A 21,826-nucleotide genomic window follows, 5' to 3' on the forward strand; every position below is an offset into this window, starting at 1 on the left:
GGACACAATATTGCAGGTGTGGTCTCCCCAGGGCAGAGTAGAAGAACTTCCCTAGACCTGCTGGACACACCCTTCTTGATGCATCCCAGGATACCATTGGCTCTCTGGGCCACTGGGACGCATTGTTGTTCCATGGAGAACCTGCTGCCCACCAGCACTCCAAGGTCTTTCTGTGTGGAGCTGCTTTCCAGCAGGGCAGTCTCTAACCTGTTGTTGTTCCTCCCCAGGTGTAGGACCCTGCACTTGTCCTTATTAAAGTTGATGAGGTTTGCCTGCACCCAGCTCTCCAGTCTGTCCAGGTCACATTGTTTGGCTGCACAGTCTGATGGGGTGTCAGCCAACCCCCCAGTTTTGCATCATCATTGAACTTGCTGAGGGTACTCTCAATGCCCTCACCCAGGTCGTTGATGAAGATATTGAACAGAACTGGACCAAATACTGGTCCCTGGGGAACACCACTGGCCACACCACTGAACTCTGTTGTCGAGCCAGTTTTCAATCCACCTCACTGACCAGCCATCTATGCCACATCTCCTGAGCTTTTCTATGAGGAGATTATAGGAGATATTATCAAAAGCTTTACTGAAGTCAAGGTATATGACATCCACCGCTCTTCCCTCATCTACCCACTTGGTCATAATTTCATAGAAGGCTATCAGATTGGTAAGACAGGATCTCCCCTTGGTAAACCCATGCTGGCTACTCCTGATAATCCTCTTGTTTTCTGTGTGGTTAGAGATGACCTCCAGATGCTGTGGTTTTGCCTAAAACTGATATAAGGAAATTTGACTGGACCCTCCAGTAGCATCTGTGACTCATGCTCTTATTAAAGTTCAGAATGGACAGTAATGGCAAGCGGACTTAAGAAAGCTGTCTCATCATGCTGAGATTCACAAGTCTTTGGCAGATGCTGCTTACTTTAACAGATGTTTGGAGAAGTATGTTTTTCTTGTGCCTCTTCACACTGCAAGGATATTAACATAACTTACCTGCTGTGCATATATAGTAAAGTGAAATGCGTGCTAACAAAATAAACACACTTTCAGAGAAACTTCTCTTGATAGTCAAGCCAGTATTCGAAGTAAACCTGACATCATAGGGGACTGTGTTCTGTAATGGTTTTCTTTGTACAAGTCCAAAAATGTTGCTGTTCATGACATGAGTATTTTTCATTACTTCTCTTTCTTTTCTCTTCTTGTCTGCTGGTGGATTGAAATGTGAATGTGTAGTTTTCTTCAAGAACCCATGATTTTTAACTTGACACAATAGTTATACTGAGAGTTACTGAAATTTCCTCTCTTTGGAGGAGTAATGTTGACCTTGAAGAGTACTTTAAAGTTAAATTTATTTGCATATTGGTTGGAGTTTTTTTGTTTTGGTTTTTTTTTAAAGTGCTATTTTAGTCTGAATTTACTTGATAGTACAGGTAAGAGGAGAGGAGTGAAATAAAACAGGGCTATATTATGATAGCAGGTATTTCTCTTACATTGTAATTCAGAAGGTAAAGCACTTGGTTAGTTTTTGGATTTTAATCTCTTTCTTTGTCAGTACAGTCTAGGATTGCCTGAGCAACAGCCATGCTGAAAATGGATAGGTAAAAGCATGACTGATCCAGCATTGCAGAAGCACAAGTTGGAGGGACTAGATGACTTTAAGGGATTCCATCAAGCCAACAGTTTTGTGGCTCTTGTTGGTGTTGGTGTTTTACTGACCACCTCTGAACATATGTCAGGCACTTCTTCCTATTCAGGTTCTGAGTGCCTGTGGGAAAAGAAGGAGGTTTCCCACTGCTATAGACCTTGAGGCACTGTTTACAATAGAGAAAGGTAAGCTCCTAATTTATGTGTCCTCCTGCTTTGCGAGCAGGAATAGTTAGTCAAAATACTAATGAAAGCTGATGGATGAGATTTTTGCCATAATTTAGTCACCTAATTAGTGAAAAATTAGTGCTGGAGGATGTTTTGCTTTTCGAATGCTTGGTGTGGTGGTGTCTGTTTGTTGTTTTGTGGTTTGGTTTTTTTTCCTTTTTTGAACAAATCAGCCGCACCTGTAGATAGGAAACTGTATCTTGAAAATGTATTTGAGAGTTTCTCATTGGAGTGTGCATGAGCTGTTTTCTTGGTGTGAGGAAGCGGGGCTGGGAGTTTTCAAGGAACTGGCTAACCTTACTCGTAGCTGATGATGGCTGCTAAATTTTATTTCTCTTCTGTTATGCTTACTGGTACTAAGTTACATTCTGCTGTGGCAGAAGCTCAAGTGGGAAGTGACGCTTTTCTGTGACAAAATGAGAGATTAACTACCGTTACACTGGAGAGTTGTGTCAGGCTTTGTAGTTCAGTCTTTTGGAGTACTGCCTGTTACTACTTTCTGACATTATGTTGGGTGAGAGGAATCGATTCCCAGGGGTGGACGAAAGTTCCAACTTTTCATTTGTAGTTATACTTAATGTCGCTGTCTCACACGCAGGCAAGTTAGTGTATTCTCTGAGGAAACTGGTAACTTCCTCTATTTTGAATGTTTATGCACATTCCTTTGAAAAATACTAAATTTAAGAATAAGAACATACCTGGACACAAGGCTTAAACTAATGAGCACCATAGAGAAAAATGCTGCAAAAATAAGGCCCCAGGATTCCTGTATGTCGGGGATTAGTCCTGGGAATTTGCCTACAATTTGGGTTTTGTTCACATTATGTGTCTTTTAGGGTGATGACTTTAACTGGCCTACACCAGGCACCTATGGTAACTGGTACCAGGAAAGCCAAGAATCTGCCCATTTAGAGACTGCCAACTTTCAAATAATACTGTGTATGTATGAGAGGAACAGAATTTTAAGAGTTCAAAGACTCTTTTCCCTAAGTATATGCATCTGGGGGAGGACAGAGGTATTGTTTAGTTAACAGCCTTCTGAAGCTAATGGTCTGAAGTGAAACACATCAGTAGTGCACAAGAGAAGTATATTGAAATGTATCAAGACAATGTCTGCTCACTTTCTTACAGCAGCTTTAATTTATGATGTGTTTTCATGTCTTCTGAGACTGTTACGGCTCACATGGTAGAAATGTTCTTTCTTGCAAACTAAAGGTTGTGATTCTGGAAAACAATTTAAAATCTGCAATCGAAACCAGTCATGTTGTCTGCAAAGCCACTTGTCTTGTAACCAAACCTGTTAAAATATTATTATTGAATAGATGCCACAAGATCTTTACTATAACTCCTGTATTACATTCAAATGAATAACACCTTTTTTTTTTGTCAGAAAACAATAGCTTTCTATAGTCTGAAACAAAAACACAGTACCCTTCTATGTAACCAAGGTACTCTGCTAGGGAAAGATGGGGAAAGAATTGTTTCTTATTTCCTTATTTAAAACACTACAAGTTTTAATTTAGAGGTAAAACAAAATTAGGAGTTTGGTCTAATATACTCATCACTGATACACTTCAAAGCAACTAAATGAAGGCTGCTAATCATATGCCAGCCTGCCTTTGAGAGTCTTTCAGGATTCTGTTTGATCCTTCATTCTTGTATGTTGTTAAGAAGCAGATAGGAAATAATTATTGGTATTCCTGTTCTTCAGCAGGCTTCAACTACAGACGTACAAATTGGGCCTATGAGGCTGACGCAAGATCCAATTCAGGTAAGGTATTCTTTCAGTTCTGAAGAAATTAAATGTTTTTAATTTACCGCTAAAATTAAGTATAATGTTTTGATTTTACTTGTGCAGGGCTGTGAGATGGGTATATCTGATTGCTTGAGAAGAGGTCTACAATGTTTTAACCTGGTAAATGAGGTGGTTAGATTTCCATTAACACATTATTCCTTTTATATGTCCTGTCAATAGGAGTGTGCATGTGCCTTAGCAGGCAAAAGAGCTGCCTCGCTGAATTGTAAAAGCTCTTCAGGTCTAATACACTAAACCAGAGGGCACCAGTAAAAATTTTTGCTGGATTTTGCACAACAGGACAGAGAGCTGTGCTTTTACAGGTCACCAGTCCAAGAAATCACACCACAACCAACAAGACAGGTTGAATTTCAGCTTAAGGAGTAATAGCACTCACCGGTACTTGTTTCTGTTTCTGAGCATTATGTTCGTGTGACAATAAAGAGACACCAGGTATTATTTTTCTATAGCCTATAGTGGCTGTAAGATACCTTAGGTAAAAGGAAATTCCTAATTGTGGCCTTTGATATTGCCATAATCATACAGCATTCATTGGAATTAAATTTTTGGGTCTCTTAACTCTGTAAAATACTGAGACTTCCAATCACCAGTCTCCTATTTTGTTTGGGTTGGATATTTTTTGTTCATAGCTGATAAAGAATGGAAAAACCTACATGTGGAAGAATTACTGTTCTCAAGGCAATTCATTCATGTGTGTATATATCATAAAGCTTTACATCTTTATTTCTGTATTAAGTATTCCATCAGAATAGAATAGAATAGAATAGAATAGAATAGAATAGAATAGAATAGAATAGACCAAGTTGGAAGAGAACTTCAAGATCATCGTGTCCAACCTATCATCCAACCCACCTAATCAAATAAACCATGTAGCCAAGCACTCTATCAAGTCTCCTCCTAAATACCTCCAATGATGGTGACTCCACCACCTCCCTGGCCAGCCCATTCCAATGGGCAATCACTCTCTCTGTGTAGAATTTCTTCCTAACATCCAGCCTAAACCTGCCCTGGCGCAGCTTGAGACTGTGTCCTCTTGTTCTGGTGCTGGTTGCCTGGGAGAAGAGACCAACCCCCACCTGGCTACAGCCTCCCTTCAGGGAGTTGTAGAGAGAAATAAGGTCTCCCCTGAGCCTTCTCTTCTCCAGGCTATGCAACCCCAGCTCCCTCAGTCTCTCCTCATAGGGATTGTGTTCCAAACTCCTCACCAACTTCGTTGCCCTTCTCTGGACTTGTTCCAGCAAGTCAACATCTTTCCTAAACTGAGGGGCCCAGAACTGGACACAGGACTCAGGGTGTGGCCTAACCAGTGCAGTGTACAGGGGCAGAATGACCTCCCTGCTCCTGCTGGCCACACTGTTCCTAATACAGGCCAGGATGCAATTGCCCTTCTTGGCTGCCTGGGCACACTGCAGGCTTGTGTTCAGCCTACCATCAACCAGCACCCCCAGGTCCCTCTCTGCCTGGCCACTCTCCAGCCACTCTGACCCCAGCCTGTAGCACTGCATGGGGTTGTTGTGGCCAGTGTGCAGAACCCAGCACTTGGATGTGCTAAATCTGGATTCTGCCCATCTGTCCAGCCTGTCGAGGTCCCTCTGCAAAGCCTTCCTACCCTCTAGCAGATCAACACCTGCCCCTAGCTTGGTGTCATCTGCAAACTTATTTATGATGGACTCAATGCTCTCATCCAGATCATCAATAAAGATGTTAAAGAGCATGGGGCCCATGTTATAGATGACTCCTGGTAAAAGTTTTTTGGTAACAGTTTTATTGACACTAAAAGGTAATAAAAGGCAATAAAAGCAATAAAAGCAAGCAAAGCAGCGTGCTGGGCCTGAGAGGGGACAAAACTCCACCTCCACAGGACAACCTTACAATAGCTTTTTCATCTTATATAGTTACATCATCTACATAAGCATACTTATGCTAAATAGAAGGCAGGCATATGATAATGAGTCTTAGAATAGGTGGTCAAATCCCTTCTGCCTACTTTCGGTGTGGTAAGGGTCAAAGTATCCGCTTTCATGCATGCTCAATTATCCAGGCTTCTTATCTGAAGAAAACAAATTCCTAGTTCTGAATGTTTATCTTTAAGACAGCTCTTTCTCAGCCATGGTGTCTCCAGTTAACCAGACAGTATCCTTGCAAGTCTGCAAGATATGTTTCTTTCCCTTTACCCCCAAAACAGGCCTCACAAGATCCTGACCCTTAATCTCAGTACACTCTAAGTCTTATAATTTTAACATAAATCACCAGTATATTCATCACAGCCCAGCACTTTACTTGGTCTGAGAAAACTGTGTATTATTATAGTAAGTCTGTGGAACAGACTTCAGCAGAGATGGCCAGGTGGTGGAACTGGGGCTGTGGGGTGGAGTGGGGCACGAGAAGGCCCAAAGTGGGATCTCTTTTGTGGAATTTTAAACTCTTTGATGTTTTTAACCAGCATATGTCAGCAATAGTGTGACCAGCAGGACTAGGGCAGGGATCATCCCCCCTGTACTCGGCACTGGTGAAGCCAAACCTTGAGTACTGGGTTAAGATTTGGTGCCTTCACTAGAGAAAGGACATTGAGGGGCTGGGGCGTGTCTAGAGATGGGCAGCAAAGCTGGGGAAGGGTGTAGAAAACAGGTCTTGTGAGGAGCAGCTGAGGGAACTAGGGTTGTTTACTGTGGGGAGAGGAGGCTGAGGGGAGACCTCATTGCTCTCCTCAACTCCCTGAAAGGAAGCCGGAACCAGGGTGAAGTTGATCTCTTCTCCCAAAGAACAAATGATAGGGCAAGAGGAAAATCAATGCAAGTTGCCCCAGGGGAGGTTTAGGTTGGGCATTCAGAACAATTCCTTCCCCAAAAGGGCTGTCAAGCCCTGGCCCAGGCTGCCCAAGGCAGTGGTTGAATCCCCATCCCATGAGGGGTGTTAAAGCTGTGTAGATGAGGTGCTGAGGGACACAGTTTGGTGGTGACCTGGCAATGCTGGGTTAATGGTTTTACTTGATGATCTGAAAGGTCTCTTCCAACCAAAATGATTGTGTCCTGTGATTCTGTGAAACCAGTCTTTGGTCTTACAAGGAATATCAACATGAAAAGGTGGAACTCTTGAGGCAAAAATGTCCTTTAGACTGCAATCATCTTCACAAAGGTGGTCAACAGACGAAAGAAAACAGCTGTTCAGACCGAAACTGAAATCTCAGTCTCAGACTGCACAGACTAAAATTTTAAAGTTACATTCCCACTGATCTACCAATGAAATTCATTTAAAGCTATCTTTGTTTTCCTTTTCACACCAAAACATTCAGCTAGAGTGTTTAGAATAGAATAGAATAGAATAGAATAGAATAGAATAGAATAGAATAGAATAGAATAGAATAGAATAGAATAGAATAAACCAGGTTGGAAAAGACCCTCAAGATCATCGTGTCCAACCCATCAACCAATCCAACCCACCTAAACAACTAAACCATGGCACCAAGCACCCCATCAAGTCTCCTCCTGAACACCTCCAATGATAGAATAGAATAGAATAGAATAGAATAGAATAGAACAGAATAGAATAGAATTAACCAGGTTGGAAGAGACCTTCGAGATCATCATGTCCAACCTATCATCCAACACTACCCAATCAACTAAACCATACAACCAAGCATCCTGTCAAGCCTCGCCCTGAACACCCCCAGCGACAGCGACCCCACCACCTCCTCAGGCAGCCCATTCCAGTGGGCAATCACTCTCTCTGTGTAAAACTTCCTCCTAACCTCCAGCCTAAACCTCCCCTGACGCAGCCTGAGACTGTGTCCTCTTGTTCTGGTACTGGTTGCCTGGGAGAGGAGACCAACCTCCGCCTCACTACAACCCCCCTTCAGGTAGTTGTAGAGAGCATGATGGTGACTCCATTACCTCCCTGGGCAGCCTGTTGGACTCTGCCCATCTGTCCAACCTGTCAAGGTCTCTCTGCAAAGCCTCTCTACCCTGCAGCAGATCAGCTCCTGCCCCCAGCTTGGTTTCAGTAGCTGTCCTTTCTTAAAGGCACAGCCTAAAACTATCACAACTTGATAGGGTGCTTGGTGCCATGGTTTAGTTGATTAGGTGGTGTTGGATAATACGTTGGACACGATGATCTCAAAGGTCTCTTCCAACCTGGTCTATTCTATTCTATTCTATTCTATTCTATTCTATTCTATTCTATTCTATTCTATTCTATTCTATTCTATTCTATTCTATTCTATTCTATTCTATTCTATTCTATTCTATTCCATTCCATTCCATTCCATTCCATTCCATTCGCCCTGAGGCTGGATTGTTATGAGTGACAGGGTGTGTGGGAGAGGATGGTCAAGTGCCTAGGACACTGGTCAGCTCCAGTATTTTTTGATTTCAGCCCTAAACAAGTGCAGGACTTGAAGTTCAGATTCTAACATGAGTGGCTTCCTGTTCCAGTTGCTGCTTTCAGTTTCCAGGCTTGGGGTGTTTGTCTTTTTCTCTGAGCAGGGTGTGGGTCAGAGAGTACGGGATGTCACTGATTGCTGCTGCTGCTTCTGTGTTTTGCTGCCCTCTTCTGAAAATAGTCTGAGGTAGTTGTGCATCTTATCATCCCATTAATCTCCATTTATCTCAACCCAGAGGGTTTTTTGTGTTGCTTTCTCTCCTGTCTGTGTCACAGGAGGGGAGTTTGTGAGAGCAGGCTGTGTTAACACAGAACAGTCCACATTCAGCATCCCAGCATGGGACTCAAAAGCAACTGTCTTAAGACAGCTTATTTTGGCAGGAGACAAAAAACATGAGATAACAAGAAGTAAGATAATGAGAGGCTTGTTAGAGAGTTTTATATACATGTGTTGTTTTCTTTTCTCCTGTGCTGTGTTTGCTGTGTTGATGTATTTGCTTTCTGGGGGTGGCTGGAGCTGATGTGCTGGGGTGCTGTGTTTGCTGTGGTGCTGAGTGGATTAGAGCTGCACTGTTGCTATGCTGCAAGGTTACTGGCATGAAAGGTTTTGTTCAGAGCAATACAGAACTCTCCCAAGAATACCACTGAGGGATCTGCCCTGGGGCTGGATAATTATGAGTGGCACAGTGTGAGGGAATATGGGCAAGTGGCTAGAACAGTGGTCACCACCGGTGATTTGGAATTTCACCCCTGAACAAGTGCGAAGTCCTGACAAGGTGGTGAAATGTTTGGAAAAAGTGTTGTCAGCCTGGAAGTTCTCCAGAGACAGAAATCACTATGATAATGTTAGGGACTGGCCCATGCTTATCAAGCCCTTCTCATCAGTGTTCAGAGTGCTCAGGAGCAGGAGAAGGTCTCTGGGCCTGCAGACAGATTAACAGACATAGCAGCTGCACCAGAGAGCCAACCGCACCAGAGAACCAGCCTGTGCTAGCATGAGGTGCCCCTCTAAGGTAAAAGACATATAGAGAGAAAGCTCAACTGACCTTGGAATATGGCCAAGGACAAATGGATGAAATGACTAGCAGGCTCTGGCAATGTGAAGCAAGTCTCTCTTCCTCTGTACAGGCCTGTATTTCAGCTGCGAAGGACTGTCCCCAGAGGTCCATCAACTCAAAAAGAACCTGTTCTATTCCATGCCTACATGGTGTTTCAGTCATGAGGAACTGGTGCTGCCCTGTCCAGGAGGGAAAATCTGGAAGGTACACACCACAGCGCACCCTGTGGTTTTGCTTACATAACCCTGTGGAGGACATTAAGAAGTGGGACAGAAAACCCATTTCAGTCCTGGCTGCATGAGTCTGTGAATTACAAGAAAACTTTCCCTGGAAGAACTCTGTCTCAGTGTCCAGTGGAAAATCACCCAAAAATCACAGAGAGGCCTATACTGCTTCTGATCCTCCTGGAGGGACTCCCAAAGTATCTTCACAAGATGCAAGTGATTCCAGTCATAATTAGAGGGGCCCTGCTTGCAACCAGAAGGTGGAAAGAGACAGCTGGGTTTATTGGACCGTATGGAACTGATGGCTTGGCAAGCTGAACCCACAAGAGTACAAAGCTTTAGTACATACAGGTGCACAGTGCACTCTGATACCATCAAACTAGGAAGGGATGGAACCCATCTGTGTTCCTGGTGTGACAGGAGGATCCCAACAGCTTAATATGTTGGATGCAGAGCACCAGAATGAAAGCCACAGTTTGCTTTCACTTGGAGGGGTAGAACAAGTCACTAGAATTGACAGCCCCAGAGGTGGAAACACAGACCCAGCATTTAGACTGATCATAGAGTTGTACTGGAACAGTGTAAAACTTCAGAGCATCTGCAGTGAGAAGTCTTCTGTGTACTGGAAGGCAATCTTATCTTGAGTGAGAATGGACAGTGACTCGTGTAATGTATGTTGTTTGATGTTGATTGCTGCTGGGCATGAAGCAGATGATATAGGTTAAGGGATGGAGAATGTCATGGGTTCGTTTGAATCTACTGGTGGTATTCAGTACCATCACGCCAGCTTCAAAGTGAATGTGCTGGCTGGAGCAAAGTATTACATGGCTTCAAGTTGAGATTGTAACATGAGAGGCTACCCTGTTCCTGTGGCTGCTTTCCATTTCTGAGTTTGAGGGTTTGGTCTTTTCTGCTGGGTGAGCTGCAGGTTGGGACATGGGGGAGGTTGCTGGCTTCTGCTGCTTCTTCTGCAATTTTCTGTGCTTTTCTGCAAACAGACAAAGGTAAGCATGCATCTTATCATCTCATTAAATTCCCTTTATCACAACCCAGAGGTTTTTTTGTCCTACTTTCCTTCCTGTCTGTGTCAGAGGAGGGGATTTTGTGAGAGCAGGCTTTGTTAACCTAGGACACACCTGCTCATCTGTTTTTACAGCTTTGAAAGAATATAGGTTAATTTCATTTTGTTGTACATCAAAGGAGAAATAATTAATAAGACTGTGATGTTTGTCCCTGAAGGTGATAATGAAGTTGGTTGCTTTTCAGAGGGATTATTATATTTAAAGTGTGTGTTACTGGGATGGCTTGGTGAGAGTGACAGTGATGTTTGGGCACCTATGTACCCATTCCTGGGTGGCTGCTGGTGCGATTTGAATATGAGTTAGAGGAGATTTGTTGTCTGGCAGCTTGTTTTGTCCTAAATATCAGTCCTGCAGAGTTAACTATTGATAATAACTCTACCTGTTGAGCAAGTTCTGTCACTGCATCAGCTGCTATACAGTCTATAACTCAGTGCTCCCATTTTCAAAGCAGACATAATCTTCCATATACTAGAAGTGTTTGGTAAGATCTGTACCATGCAGAAAATTGTTTTGTGTGTTTAATGTTGTGTCTCTGGTTTGCATTCTTTGCAGGTTTTGCTGATCTTTGCCGAAGAAGACAACCAAAGTGATGGTTTCTGGTGGGCTTGTGACAGAGCTGGATACAAGTGCAATATTGCCCAAACTCCAGAGTCAGCACTTGAGTGCTTTCTTGATAAGCAACAGGAAATAGTTGTTATTGATCACAGGAATTCCAGATATCTTGATGGAGAAGGTATCTGCAGGTAACCTAAAGGACCTGACGCTTCTTTTGAACATCAGAATATATTGCACAGACCCAAACCTCCTAATTTGAAAAGAGAATAAAAAAATAGAAGTAAAAAGAAAAATAAAGCAAAACAAATATCAAACCCAACCCAAACAAAGAAAAAAATAACCTCTAAAACTGTTGTCACAACTGAGTTGTAGAATTGTCTCTTTAGGTCACAGGTTCCTATCAGAGCATAAGACGGAGCTGTTGTGAAATTATTATCAGCTGTTTGTGCCTGTGTTTTTTTCCTGGATTACTGCTACAGTGAAGTCTAAAGCTGCAGGGCTTCAAAGAAAGTTGTTTATTTGTCCATTGGATTAGGAACTGTCAGCTCTTCACAAAGGTTCACATTTCTTTTCTGGTTCTGTCTTAGCAAGACTAAGGTTGCAAGAGGTTAGTATTGGGATTCTACACTGAAATACACATTTAATCTAGAGCCTAAATTTTGGACCATTATGAGCTAAATTAGCTCCATTATGAGCTAAAATTTACCATGCTTATGACAAAGAGAGTTTTAAAGCTCAATTACTTGTGCTGATGGAAGTTATTCTAAGTGACCAACACATAAATATAAAACCTGCTTCTTCGCAGTAATGACATGATTGAAAAAGTTGTTATGAGCCAGTAAAAGGTAAATGGAGTACACTTCTTACAGTAGGTCATATTTTCATGGTTTCTCAATAATGTATAAAGTGGTAACATTTTGTTTATTCAGCATTTCATAGATGACAGTCTGTCATATATGTTTGCTATAATCTCATTTCTTGCTTGTATGGCCCAAAAGCACATACTTCCTACTCTCTAAAGAAAATGTTACTAGAAGGACAACACTAAATATGGGGTTCTTATTTAAATTAGCTGGTGCATATTGAAAATGTGTTGTATCGACTGATCTTTCTTAACCTGTGCAATTAGGACAGTCCACTCCAAATAAGCTAAGTAAACAGGACATACCTTTGCTAGGTTGTAAGACCAGACATGAGGAGCTGCTTTTGAGGCCAGAAAAATCCTCTCTATCAATATGGGTTAGGGGATAAGGTGATAAAAAGCAACCTTGTGGAAAAGGGCTTGGGTATGCTGATGGACGAGAAGCTGGACGTGAGCAGACTGTGTGTGCTTGCAGCCCAGAAGGCCAATCACATCCTGGACTTGATGCACTGCCAGCAGATCTGGAGAGGTGATTCTGCCACTTTACTCTGCTCTGGTGAGACCTCACCAGGAGTACTGTGTCCAGCTCTGGAGCCCTCAATACAGGGAAGACATGGACCTGATGGAGCAGGTCCAGAGGAGGGCCACAAAAATGATCAGGGATTTGGAGCACCTATCCTACAAAGATAGGCTGAAGGAACTAGGGTTGTTCAGCCTGGAGAAGAGGAGGCTCCAGGGAGACCTCATAGCAGCCTCCCAGTACCTGAAGGGAGCCTGCAAGAAGGATGGAGAGAGAGAGAGACTGTTTACAAAAGCCTGCGGTGAGAGGATGAAGGGCAATGGCTTCAAACTAGCGAAGAGCAGATTTAGATTGGTGTTAGGAACCAGTTCTTTACTATGAGTGTGGTGGAACACTGGAAGAGGTTGCCCAGGGAGGTGTTTGGGAGCCCATGCTTAGAAATATTCAGGGTGAGGCTTGACAGGGCTCTGGGCAACCTGATGTAGTTGAGGATGCTCCTGCTAACTGCAGAAGGGGTTGAACTAGATGACCTTTGGAGGTCCCTTCTGGCCCAGACCATTCTATGATTCTATGATTCTATTCCTTGTGTTTTTTGAGCTTTTTCCTCTTCAGTGTGTTGTTCAAAGTTTAATAAATCCAGTGGCAAAATGGAAATGAAAGTGGGGATAGATAGGTTTGTGACAGTGTGATAGCCTGTTTTCTAGCCTCAATGATGTCTTTCAGTCTTGGTTTTCATTTATATATTCTGTGAAGATACACAGAGTAAAATCAAGAAAGCTGAGAAATTTTTGTTTCCTTAGGTCTATTCGTGCCACAAAACCATCAGAGCATACTGTAATAGTTGCTGTTGTTCCACGCATGTGAGTATTACTGTCTTGCAAAATGGTTTTATTTATAAGAATGTCATGTATAATAGTTATATAATAACAGAAAGTATCTTACTTGCAAGCCTTACAGACTTAAGTTTAGTATTAATTTACCTGAAATGTGTTACTGATGGTTTTTGTTGCCTTCATAGGATTATAGTGTAATGGCTTGAATACTGATAAAAATTAGAATGTTATGTATTGGTTTCAAAAAGAAAAAAAATGGAAAGCTCTATGTGTTGCTGAAGAAAACAGATCAAATCATAACACTGTGGACAATACAGAAGTGGGTGTGTCACAGTCATGTATGACTTGTGTGATAGCATCCATGGAAACGTCTATGGATCTGTCACAAGCCCACTGCTAGGTTGCCTCTCTGCTTTGATGTCCTGAGGAATCGTGAGCCCACCGAGCTAAGAACATCTACCTTGGTGTTTTCAGTCAAGATCAAGATCAGAGTTTGTGTCTACTGGAGAAACTCTTGCAGCTAGGTCTGCCTGATGATTGTGTCGTTGTTCCTCAGTAGCTTTGCTCTTAGGAATGTGAGCATCAATGTGTCTCACCTTCACTGGAATTCTCTCGACTCGATCAGCAATGTCTTGCCACAGATCAGCAGCCCAAATGGGTTTTCCTTTCCTCTGCCAACGATTCTTTTTCCAGTCCTTTAGCCAACCCCATAGAGCATTGGCTACCATCCATGAGTCAGTGTAGAGATAAAGCTTTGGCCATCTCTCACATTCAGCTACGTCAAGAGCTAGCTGGACAGCTTTTACCTCTGCAAACTGACTGGATTCTCCTCCATCCTTTGCCTCTGCAACTCGGCGTGTTGGACTCCACACTGCAGACTTCCACCTTTGCTTGTTTCCAGCAAGACAACAGGAACCATCTGTGAACAAAGCATATTTCTTTTCATCGTCAGAAAGGTCATTGTAAGGAGGAGCTTCCTCAGCATGAGTTACTCTCTCCTCTGAAGGGTTAGTACAGTTGGTGCCTTCAGGCCAGCTTGTGATCACCTCCACCAGACCAGATCTTTCAAGATTTCCCATTTGAGCTCTCTGTGTTACCACAGCCATCCACTTAGACCAGGTGAAATCTGTAGCATGATGTGGTGTAGAACCTTTACCTTTGAACATCCAATTCAGAACTGGCAATCTAGGAGCTAGAAGTTGTGACTCAGTTCTGATTACTTCAGAAGCAGCTTTTACTCCTTCATAGGCAGCTAGAATCTCTATGGGAGCATAATTTGCCTCTGAGCCTCTGTAACCTCGACTCCAGAAACCAAGAGGACATCCACGTGTCTCACCTGGAGCTCTTTGCCACGAGCACCAGGTTGGACCATTGTCACTTGCAGCCGTGTTCAAAATGTTCTTAATGTCTGGACCATCTCGGACAGGTCCCAGACTGATTACTTGGACTGATTCTTGCTTTATCAGGTGAAAGGCTACTTGTTGCTCAGGACCCCATTGGAAACTGTTTCTCTTTTGAGTCACATCATACAGAGGTTTCACAATCTGACTGTATCCAGGAATGTGCAGTCTCCAAAATTCCACTATAGCAAAGAAATGTAGAGTTTCCTGCTTGTTCATGGAATTTGCCACGGCAGAGACTTTATTTACCACATCCACTGGAATATGTCAGCATCCATCTTGCCACCGCACTCCCAGAAACTGGATCTTTCTGGCAGGTCGTTTCATCTTGTCTCGCTTGATGGCAAAACCTGCATTGAGGAGAATGTCTCAAAAGACTTCTTCAGCAGCTTTACCCCAGATGGGGATGTCATTGATGAACTGGATGTGTTCTGGAGCACCACCTTTCTCCAGAGCATCATGGATCGCTGCATGACAGATGCTTGAGCTGTGGATCCATCCCTGGGGCAAACAACTAAAGGTGTACTGTATGCCCCTCCAGATGAAAGCAAACTGAGGCCTGCTATGGGAATAGAGAAGAAAGCATTAGCAATGTCTATGGTAGCATACCATTTGGCCTTTTTGGATTCCAGCTCATACTGGAGTTCCATCATGTACTGCTGGACCAGTACTGGTACTGCTGCACTCATAGGTGGAGTTACTTCATTCAGAGCCCAGGAATCAACTGTCAGACACCAGTCTCCATTCTGCTTTCGCACAGGCCACACTGGACTGTTGAAAGGTGAAGGAGTTTTGCTGATGACTTTCTGACTGATGGCTCAGATTCTGAATGGGCAACAAAGAGTCATGGTTGGTTCTGTATTGTCTGTGATGCACAGTCTGAGGAGCACCTGGCAACTTTACATCCTCTATTTCATGTTGTCCCACTACTGCAGATTCATCAAAAAACTCAGGTCTAATGGACAACTTCAATTTTCCTCCATCAGTTTCTACAGTTGCTATTCCAAAAGCCCATTTGTAACCCTCAGGGTCTTTGAAACACCCTTCTTTCAGAAAATCAGTTCCCAAAATACAAGGTGCACCAGGTTCTGTCACAACAGTACGTTTCTTCCACTGTCTACCAGTTAAGCTTATGTCAACTTGTATCTTAGTGAACTACTGAGATCTGCCAGTGACTCCCAGAATAGGCTCTGATCCCTGATAATTTGATGGTATTATGGCGCACTGAGCTCCTGTGTCAACCAAGGCCCTGTACTTCTGAAATTTCAGAGTGCCAGGCCACTGAATGTACACATCCAAATAGATTCTGTCATCGCCGTTATCCCTCCTCCCCCTGGCAGGAGGCAGGGCACCCCTAATTTTGGGGAATATATCTGCATGTGCAGTTAGCACAGCATCTAGTGTCAGAGTTGGAATCACTGTTGGAGCTATTACAGTTGTTCTGGGAAACTGTGGAAGCTACCCTTCTGGTATTGCTACCTTGGGCTCTGCCACTCTGCAGTTCCCTTAATCTCCTGAAAAGATCAGAAGTTGGTTGACCATCCCATCTGCTCATGTTCTCACCAAACTGATCACGCAGTTATCCAAATACTCCCACGGGATTGCCTCTGTTGTCTGTTCTGCTTTGACCTGTTTTGGAATGACCTCCTTGGAGGATGTCTGTTTCTAACAGCTGAAAATTGTATCCATCTGGAAGAAGAAGAATTGGAATTACCTCCCTATGCCAATTTGGATGTGGAGTTTTTAAATTCCTCCTTCGGCTCTTCTATGCAATTCTCAGTTTTTCCAGACAGAGTTTCAATGGCTGAGACCAAAGAAACACGTGTGAGACTATCCTCTAGTTGACTCATTTGATCAGTGAAATGACCAACAGTAGGAGGCATTCCCTCAAAATTTCTTGCCACAATTTTGCTTCGCAGAATAGTAGCATAATTAAGAGGAGCGAGTTTGATGAGCTTTTTGGCAAGACTTGTTCCCACAGGAATCTCATCAGGATTCAGAGTACCGTGGTCTCCATACATCACCTCTCTCACAGCAAACTCTCTCAAGTGCTTAATTCCCTCATCCATGATCTTCCAAGGCTGAGGGTTCCATGGAAGGTCATCTCTGGATGGGTACCTCATAAGAGCTGCCAGTAGAAGGCGTGTCCACAGAGAAACCTTACCAAGACACCTAGTTGTCTATTTATTCCATTATCTTTTGAGAGGGTTCCAAGCTGAGATGCTGACTTGTCTCCCACTATTAAAGCTGGTGTCTGTATCCACCTGGTTACTGTGTCCAGTTCTGGGCCCCTCAATTTAAGAAGGACATTGAGCCTCTTGAATGTGTCCAGAGAAGGACAATGAGGCTGGTGAGAGGCCTCAAGCACAAGCCCTACGAGGAGAGGCTGAAGGAGCTGGGGTTGTTTAGCCTGGAGAAGAGGAGGATCAGGGGAGACTTTATTGCTGTCTATAACTACCTGAAAGGAAGTTGTAGCCAGGTGGGAGTTGGTCTCTTCTCTTGGGCAATCAGCACCAGAACAAGAGGACACAATCTCTAGCTGTGCCAATGGAAGTTTAAGCTTGAGGTGAGGAGAAAGTTCTTCACAGAGAGAGTTGTTAGCCATTGGAATGTGCTGCCCAAGGAGGTGGCGGAGTCACCATCCCTGGAGGTGTTCAAGAAGGGATTGGACGTGGCACTTGGTGCCATGGTTTAGTAGGCATGAGGTCTTGGGTGACAGGTTGGACTTGATGATCTTTGAGGTCTTTTCCAACCTTATTGATTCTATGATTCTGTGGTGCACCTGTATTGTAACACCTGCCTAGCCATGCTCGATTTGGCTCATTCTGTCCTGTAATATAATCCTTTCTCACATGCCTAATCTCCTGTCTGGGCACATTTGCTGTTTGGATATCATCTTCCTCTCCATCATCTTCATCAATCACATCCTCTTGAAGATGCTGTCCCCATAATCCTGCTGATACTCTCCGTAGGACCTCTTTAAGTTCAGAAGCACCTTCATTAGTTCCTGACTTATCAGAGCCTGTATCCTGTCCTGCATTTCCACTATCCACTGATGGTCTTAGTAATTCAGCTCTGTCTTTAAGGCAAACTTTCTCTCCATTCTCAGAAGGATCCTTTTTAACAGAAGGTCCCTCACCAGCAGAGGGATCTTGCTGTTCCTGCTTTTCTTGCCATTCCCCTGCCTCTCCATTTATCTTGTGCCTGCCCCTTTTATCCAAAGCTGATATCTGTTTAACTGGGGGCTGTGTTTGAATGTACAGCAGGCTTTGTAGAAGCAGAGGGGGTTTGCAAGGAAACAGCATTGGCAGGTGGGCTTTGAGACCCAATGGCTGCTGCGGAGCTCACTCCTAGTCAGGCTGCTGTGGGAGGAAGTCTTTTTGCCTTGCTAATGGCTGCCAGTGAAGCTGTGGCCGCCCTCTTAGCTGCTGGTGCTGCCAATGTGGCTGCCATCTTGGGTACTGGTGCTGCTGGTGTGGAATGCATCTGCTCCCCAACTTGCTGAATGCCAGGACTGCCGCTGATCTCATTGAGAGCTGCCTTACCATTAACTCCTATCTCCCTGTTTCTTACTGTTTGTCTTGTCTCTGTATTGTCTTCATCACTAGAAATTTCTGCATTTGAGTTAGAACTACCTCTTCTGTGCCTACGCCTGCTACGTCTGAAAATAGAGCACCTATTTGCTGCACGTCTCTCTCAGAGCAGAGTCATTAACAGGAACACATTAATTATCACAATAACAGAATCACACATAGCAAATAAATGACTTTGGAATCCCAGCTGCTTGCATGGCTCTCAGCTACAGGAATGCTGAATTTATATATTTTTGTGGGCAGAGTGGTAGTCACATTAGCATATTGTTTAAGCCAAAGAAATCCCAAGCAGTGGTCATACAGCATTTTCAGCTTGTACTTAAACCAAAGGAACAGTTTCTATGCCAAATATCTTCCCAGCTTATCAAACATTGCCACACACCATCTATACAAAATCACCATCATAACAGAATATATCAAATGCCACACAACCCAGAACATCTTCATTTTACCTCATTAATCTGAGCAGGAATTAATCAAGTAATTGCCCCATGTTGAATAGCCACCAATTATTATTTTTTGTAACGTGGTGGGTTGAAGTTTCCCCCCAGCATTAACTTTCAGCCAGACTAACTCAGAAGCAAATCAAGCTGTATTTACAAGCAAAAACTACACTCTACAATGGAAGGCAATGAATATGTACAAAATATACAGTATTTACAGTATTATACAGATATTTGCAATTAGCAAACAACACAAAAGCCCCCTTGCATAAAAAGACCAGGGAGAGCTGTTCCACTGCCCCCCCAAGCCCTCCTGTCCCAAGAGAGAGAGGCAAGTTGAGAGAGAAAGCAGTGGGTTAGACTTATCCCAAGGCCAGCCAGAAGCACATTATCTCCCTCCTGAGTAAAGCAAAACAGCCAAGATCAGAAGAGAAGAGAAAAGAAATGGGAAATGTGAAGAATTGTTATGATACAGCTCCTCTTTTCTGAGACTTTTATCCAATGAATTTGTTCAGAATAATTTTTTTGTTTCCTTTTTACACCAATATTTTACTTGTATTTTTCTACTTTTCTGCTCAAAATCTACAGCTAAATTTTTAAGGCATAGCCTGAAACCACCACAGGGTGATACAGTTAACTTCAGTTCTGTTGTTCATCAGAATGTTGTCCTGAAATCCTTTCTCGAAAATTCATACTCCATGTAATCATGAGATCACTTGTATGAGATTCAACAAGATCAAATGCCAGGTCCTGCATTTAGATTATAACTACCCCACGCAATGTTGCACACTTGGGGAAAAGTGGCTGGAGAGTAGTCCTGGCAGAAAAGGACCCAAATGTGCCCAGGTGGCCAAGAAAGCACATAGCATCCTGGCTTATATCAGAAATAGTGTGGCCAGCAGGACTGCTGAGGTGATTGTCTCACTCTGCTTGGCACTGGTTGCATCTCAAATACTGTGTTCAGTTTTAGGCCTATCACTACAAGAAAGAGAGGTGCTGAAATAGATCTAAAGAAGGTCAGTGAAACTGATGGAAGATCTAGAGAGCAAGTCTTATGAGAAGCAGCTCAGGAAATGGAGCTGGTTTAGTTTTAAGCAAAGTATGCTTGGCTGAGACCTTCCTGCTCTCCAGAAAAGGAAGCTGTGGCAAGGTGGGGGTCAGCCTGCTCTCCCAAGTAAGAAGCTATAGAATAAGAGGCAATAGTCTCAAGTTGCACCAGGGAAGGTTTATGTTGGCTATTAGAAAAAATTTCTTCATTGAACAAGCTGCCCCGGGAATTGGTTGAGTCACCCTCCTTGGAGTTATTTAAAAGATATGTAGATGTGATGCTGAAGGACATAGGTTAATGGTGAACTTGTTAGGTTAATGGTTTGACTCGTTGATCTCAAGAGTCTTTTCTGGCATAAATGATTCTATGATTCTGTGATTTTGTTTTGCAGATCTGCTGACCAAGAAGAGACTTCTGTTCTTCCCCTTCTTAATGCAGGCTTTGATAGGGTATGTATAAATTACGTATTCAGTCTAGTAACCATGGTTGTTTCATAAATTACAGGCACTTTTTCTTCCTCAAAATTAAAAATATACATTCACTTCTGTCAAAAATGTATTGATGGGAAACCAGTGGTGGTTGATTGAGTATTGACAAGGAGTTGATAGTGTATCCAAGAAGCATGTAAGAGGAACTGTGATCATGCTAATCCTTCCAGAATGAGCAGGAATATTGAAATTGCCTCCATGCCATCTGGGTGGGTGGTAGTTAGGTTATGTTTCTGGCTGCATTAAAAAAATATGCAGGGGCACCCTAACTAAATGTATGCTGTGTACTGCAGTATGCTATCTAGTCACCCAGACATCTGTGTGCCTCAGACTGCTCTTCTAAAAGGGACTACAAACCTAGTTCTGTTCCTCCTGATGCGAAGCATAATTTTTTTATGTGATCTGTTGGCCTGCACCAGTTCTTCTCAGGGCACTGGAGGCCCTCATTTAGAGGCAGAGGAAGGGAAGGTAGCTGTTCATACTGTTTCTCAAAAGAGCTTTGTAGGAGAGAGCAAAAAGGCAAGAGTTCTCAGCACTCAAAATCTAGGTTCACTTTCCTTACCCTCTTCCAAGCTTTGTGTGAGTGGCTTTGATGGATATTAGTATGCTATACATCAGCTGTAATACTGAAGTAAGCCATTGCTAAGGAAGGTTATGTATCGAAGCAGTAGAAGCATATCAGTGGACACTGTCCTTGGGAGGATTTAAGAGTACATAGTTAGGACAATTAACTGTGGTAAAGAAAATCAGAAAAGAAAGGGAATTAACCTAGGCAAAATCTCATGCTAATATGCTCACACTGAGTACAGTATCTGAATTAACTTGTATTTAGCTTGAGTTTCTTTACACTATACAATACACTTCAAAGTCACCATTTTCATCTCCAAAATGAAGTAATAGATCTTGCCTTTCCTGCAAGATTACTATGGGAGGAAAGCATTAAAGGCAGAAGAATTTCTGAAGTACTCAGATGGTTCAAAAATTAGAAAAGTTGAGGCTAAGAGAAAGGTCATCTCAAGAATGCCTGGGTTTACTTAGTGTAGGTTTGTGGAACAAAGTTAGTGCATCTTCTGAGCTTCAGCTGCAATATTTTCTTGAAAACCAAAGAAATGCCAAATACAGTTAAATTTTCTTTTTATTTAGCATGAATGTTTTATGTCTGTACGGTGTTCCATTTCTGTTTGGAATTAAGGATAAAAGTCAAAACAAGAAATCAAGGCAATACTGGTTTTGTGCAAGAATGTATTTACTGTGTTTGTTTGCTGTTGGGGTATTATTATTATTATTATTATTATTATTGTTATTATTATTATTATGAGTTGCTAAAAACAAATGGGAAAATCTGTAGCTGAAGTTTTAGTGTATGTTTCTGTTTGCTTTATATTTAGATAGCTGTGTTGGCTTAAGAACTGAAAATCATTAGTGGGGAGAAGATGGCTACTGATCACAAAATGCACACAAAAGCTTTTTATTTCTATAGAATCACAGAATGGTGGAGGTTTGAATGGACCTTCAGAGGTCATCTTGACCAACCTCTCTGCTCAAGCAGGTCTGTCTAAAGCAGGTTACTCAGGACCATGCCCACACAACTTTTGAAGATCTCCAAGGGTGGAGACTCTGCAACCTCCATGGGCAACCTATACCAGTGTTCAGTCACCT

At 42.9% G+C, this 21,826-nt stretch overlaps 1 protein-coding gene across 1 annotated transcript in view; it reads left to right on the top strand.

The window, feature by feature from the left end:
• PDE8B (phosphodiesterase 8B) overlaps window positions 1-21,826 on the top strand; it is an 89,964-nt gene that overhangs the window by 25,379 nt on the left and 42,759 nt on the right. The window contains exons 2-5 of the mRNA XM_054178449.1: window positions 3,580-3,639; window positions 10,978-11,168; window positions 13,163-13,222; window positions 20,071-20,128. Coding sequence (XP_054034424.1) covers window positions 3,580-3,639; window positions 10,978-11,168; window positions 13,163-13,222; window positions 20,071-20,128 — 369 coding nt within the window. The remainder of the gene's footprint in view (window positions 1-3,579; window positions 3,640-10,977; window positions 11,169-13,162; window positions 13,223-20,070; window positions 20,129-21,826) is intronic.

Source organism: Dryobates pubescens, chromosome Z (genome assembly GCF_014839835.1).
Source record: "Dryobates pubescens isolate bDryPub1 chromosome Z, bDryPub1.pri, whole genome shotgun sequence".
Taxonomy (NCBI): Eukaryota; Metazoa; Chordata; class Aves; order Piciformes; family Picidae; genus Dryobates; species Dryobates pubescens.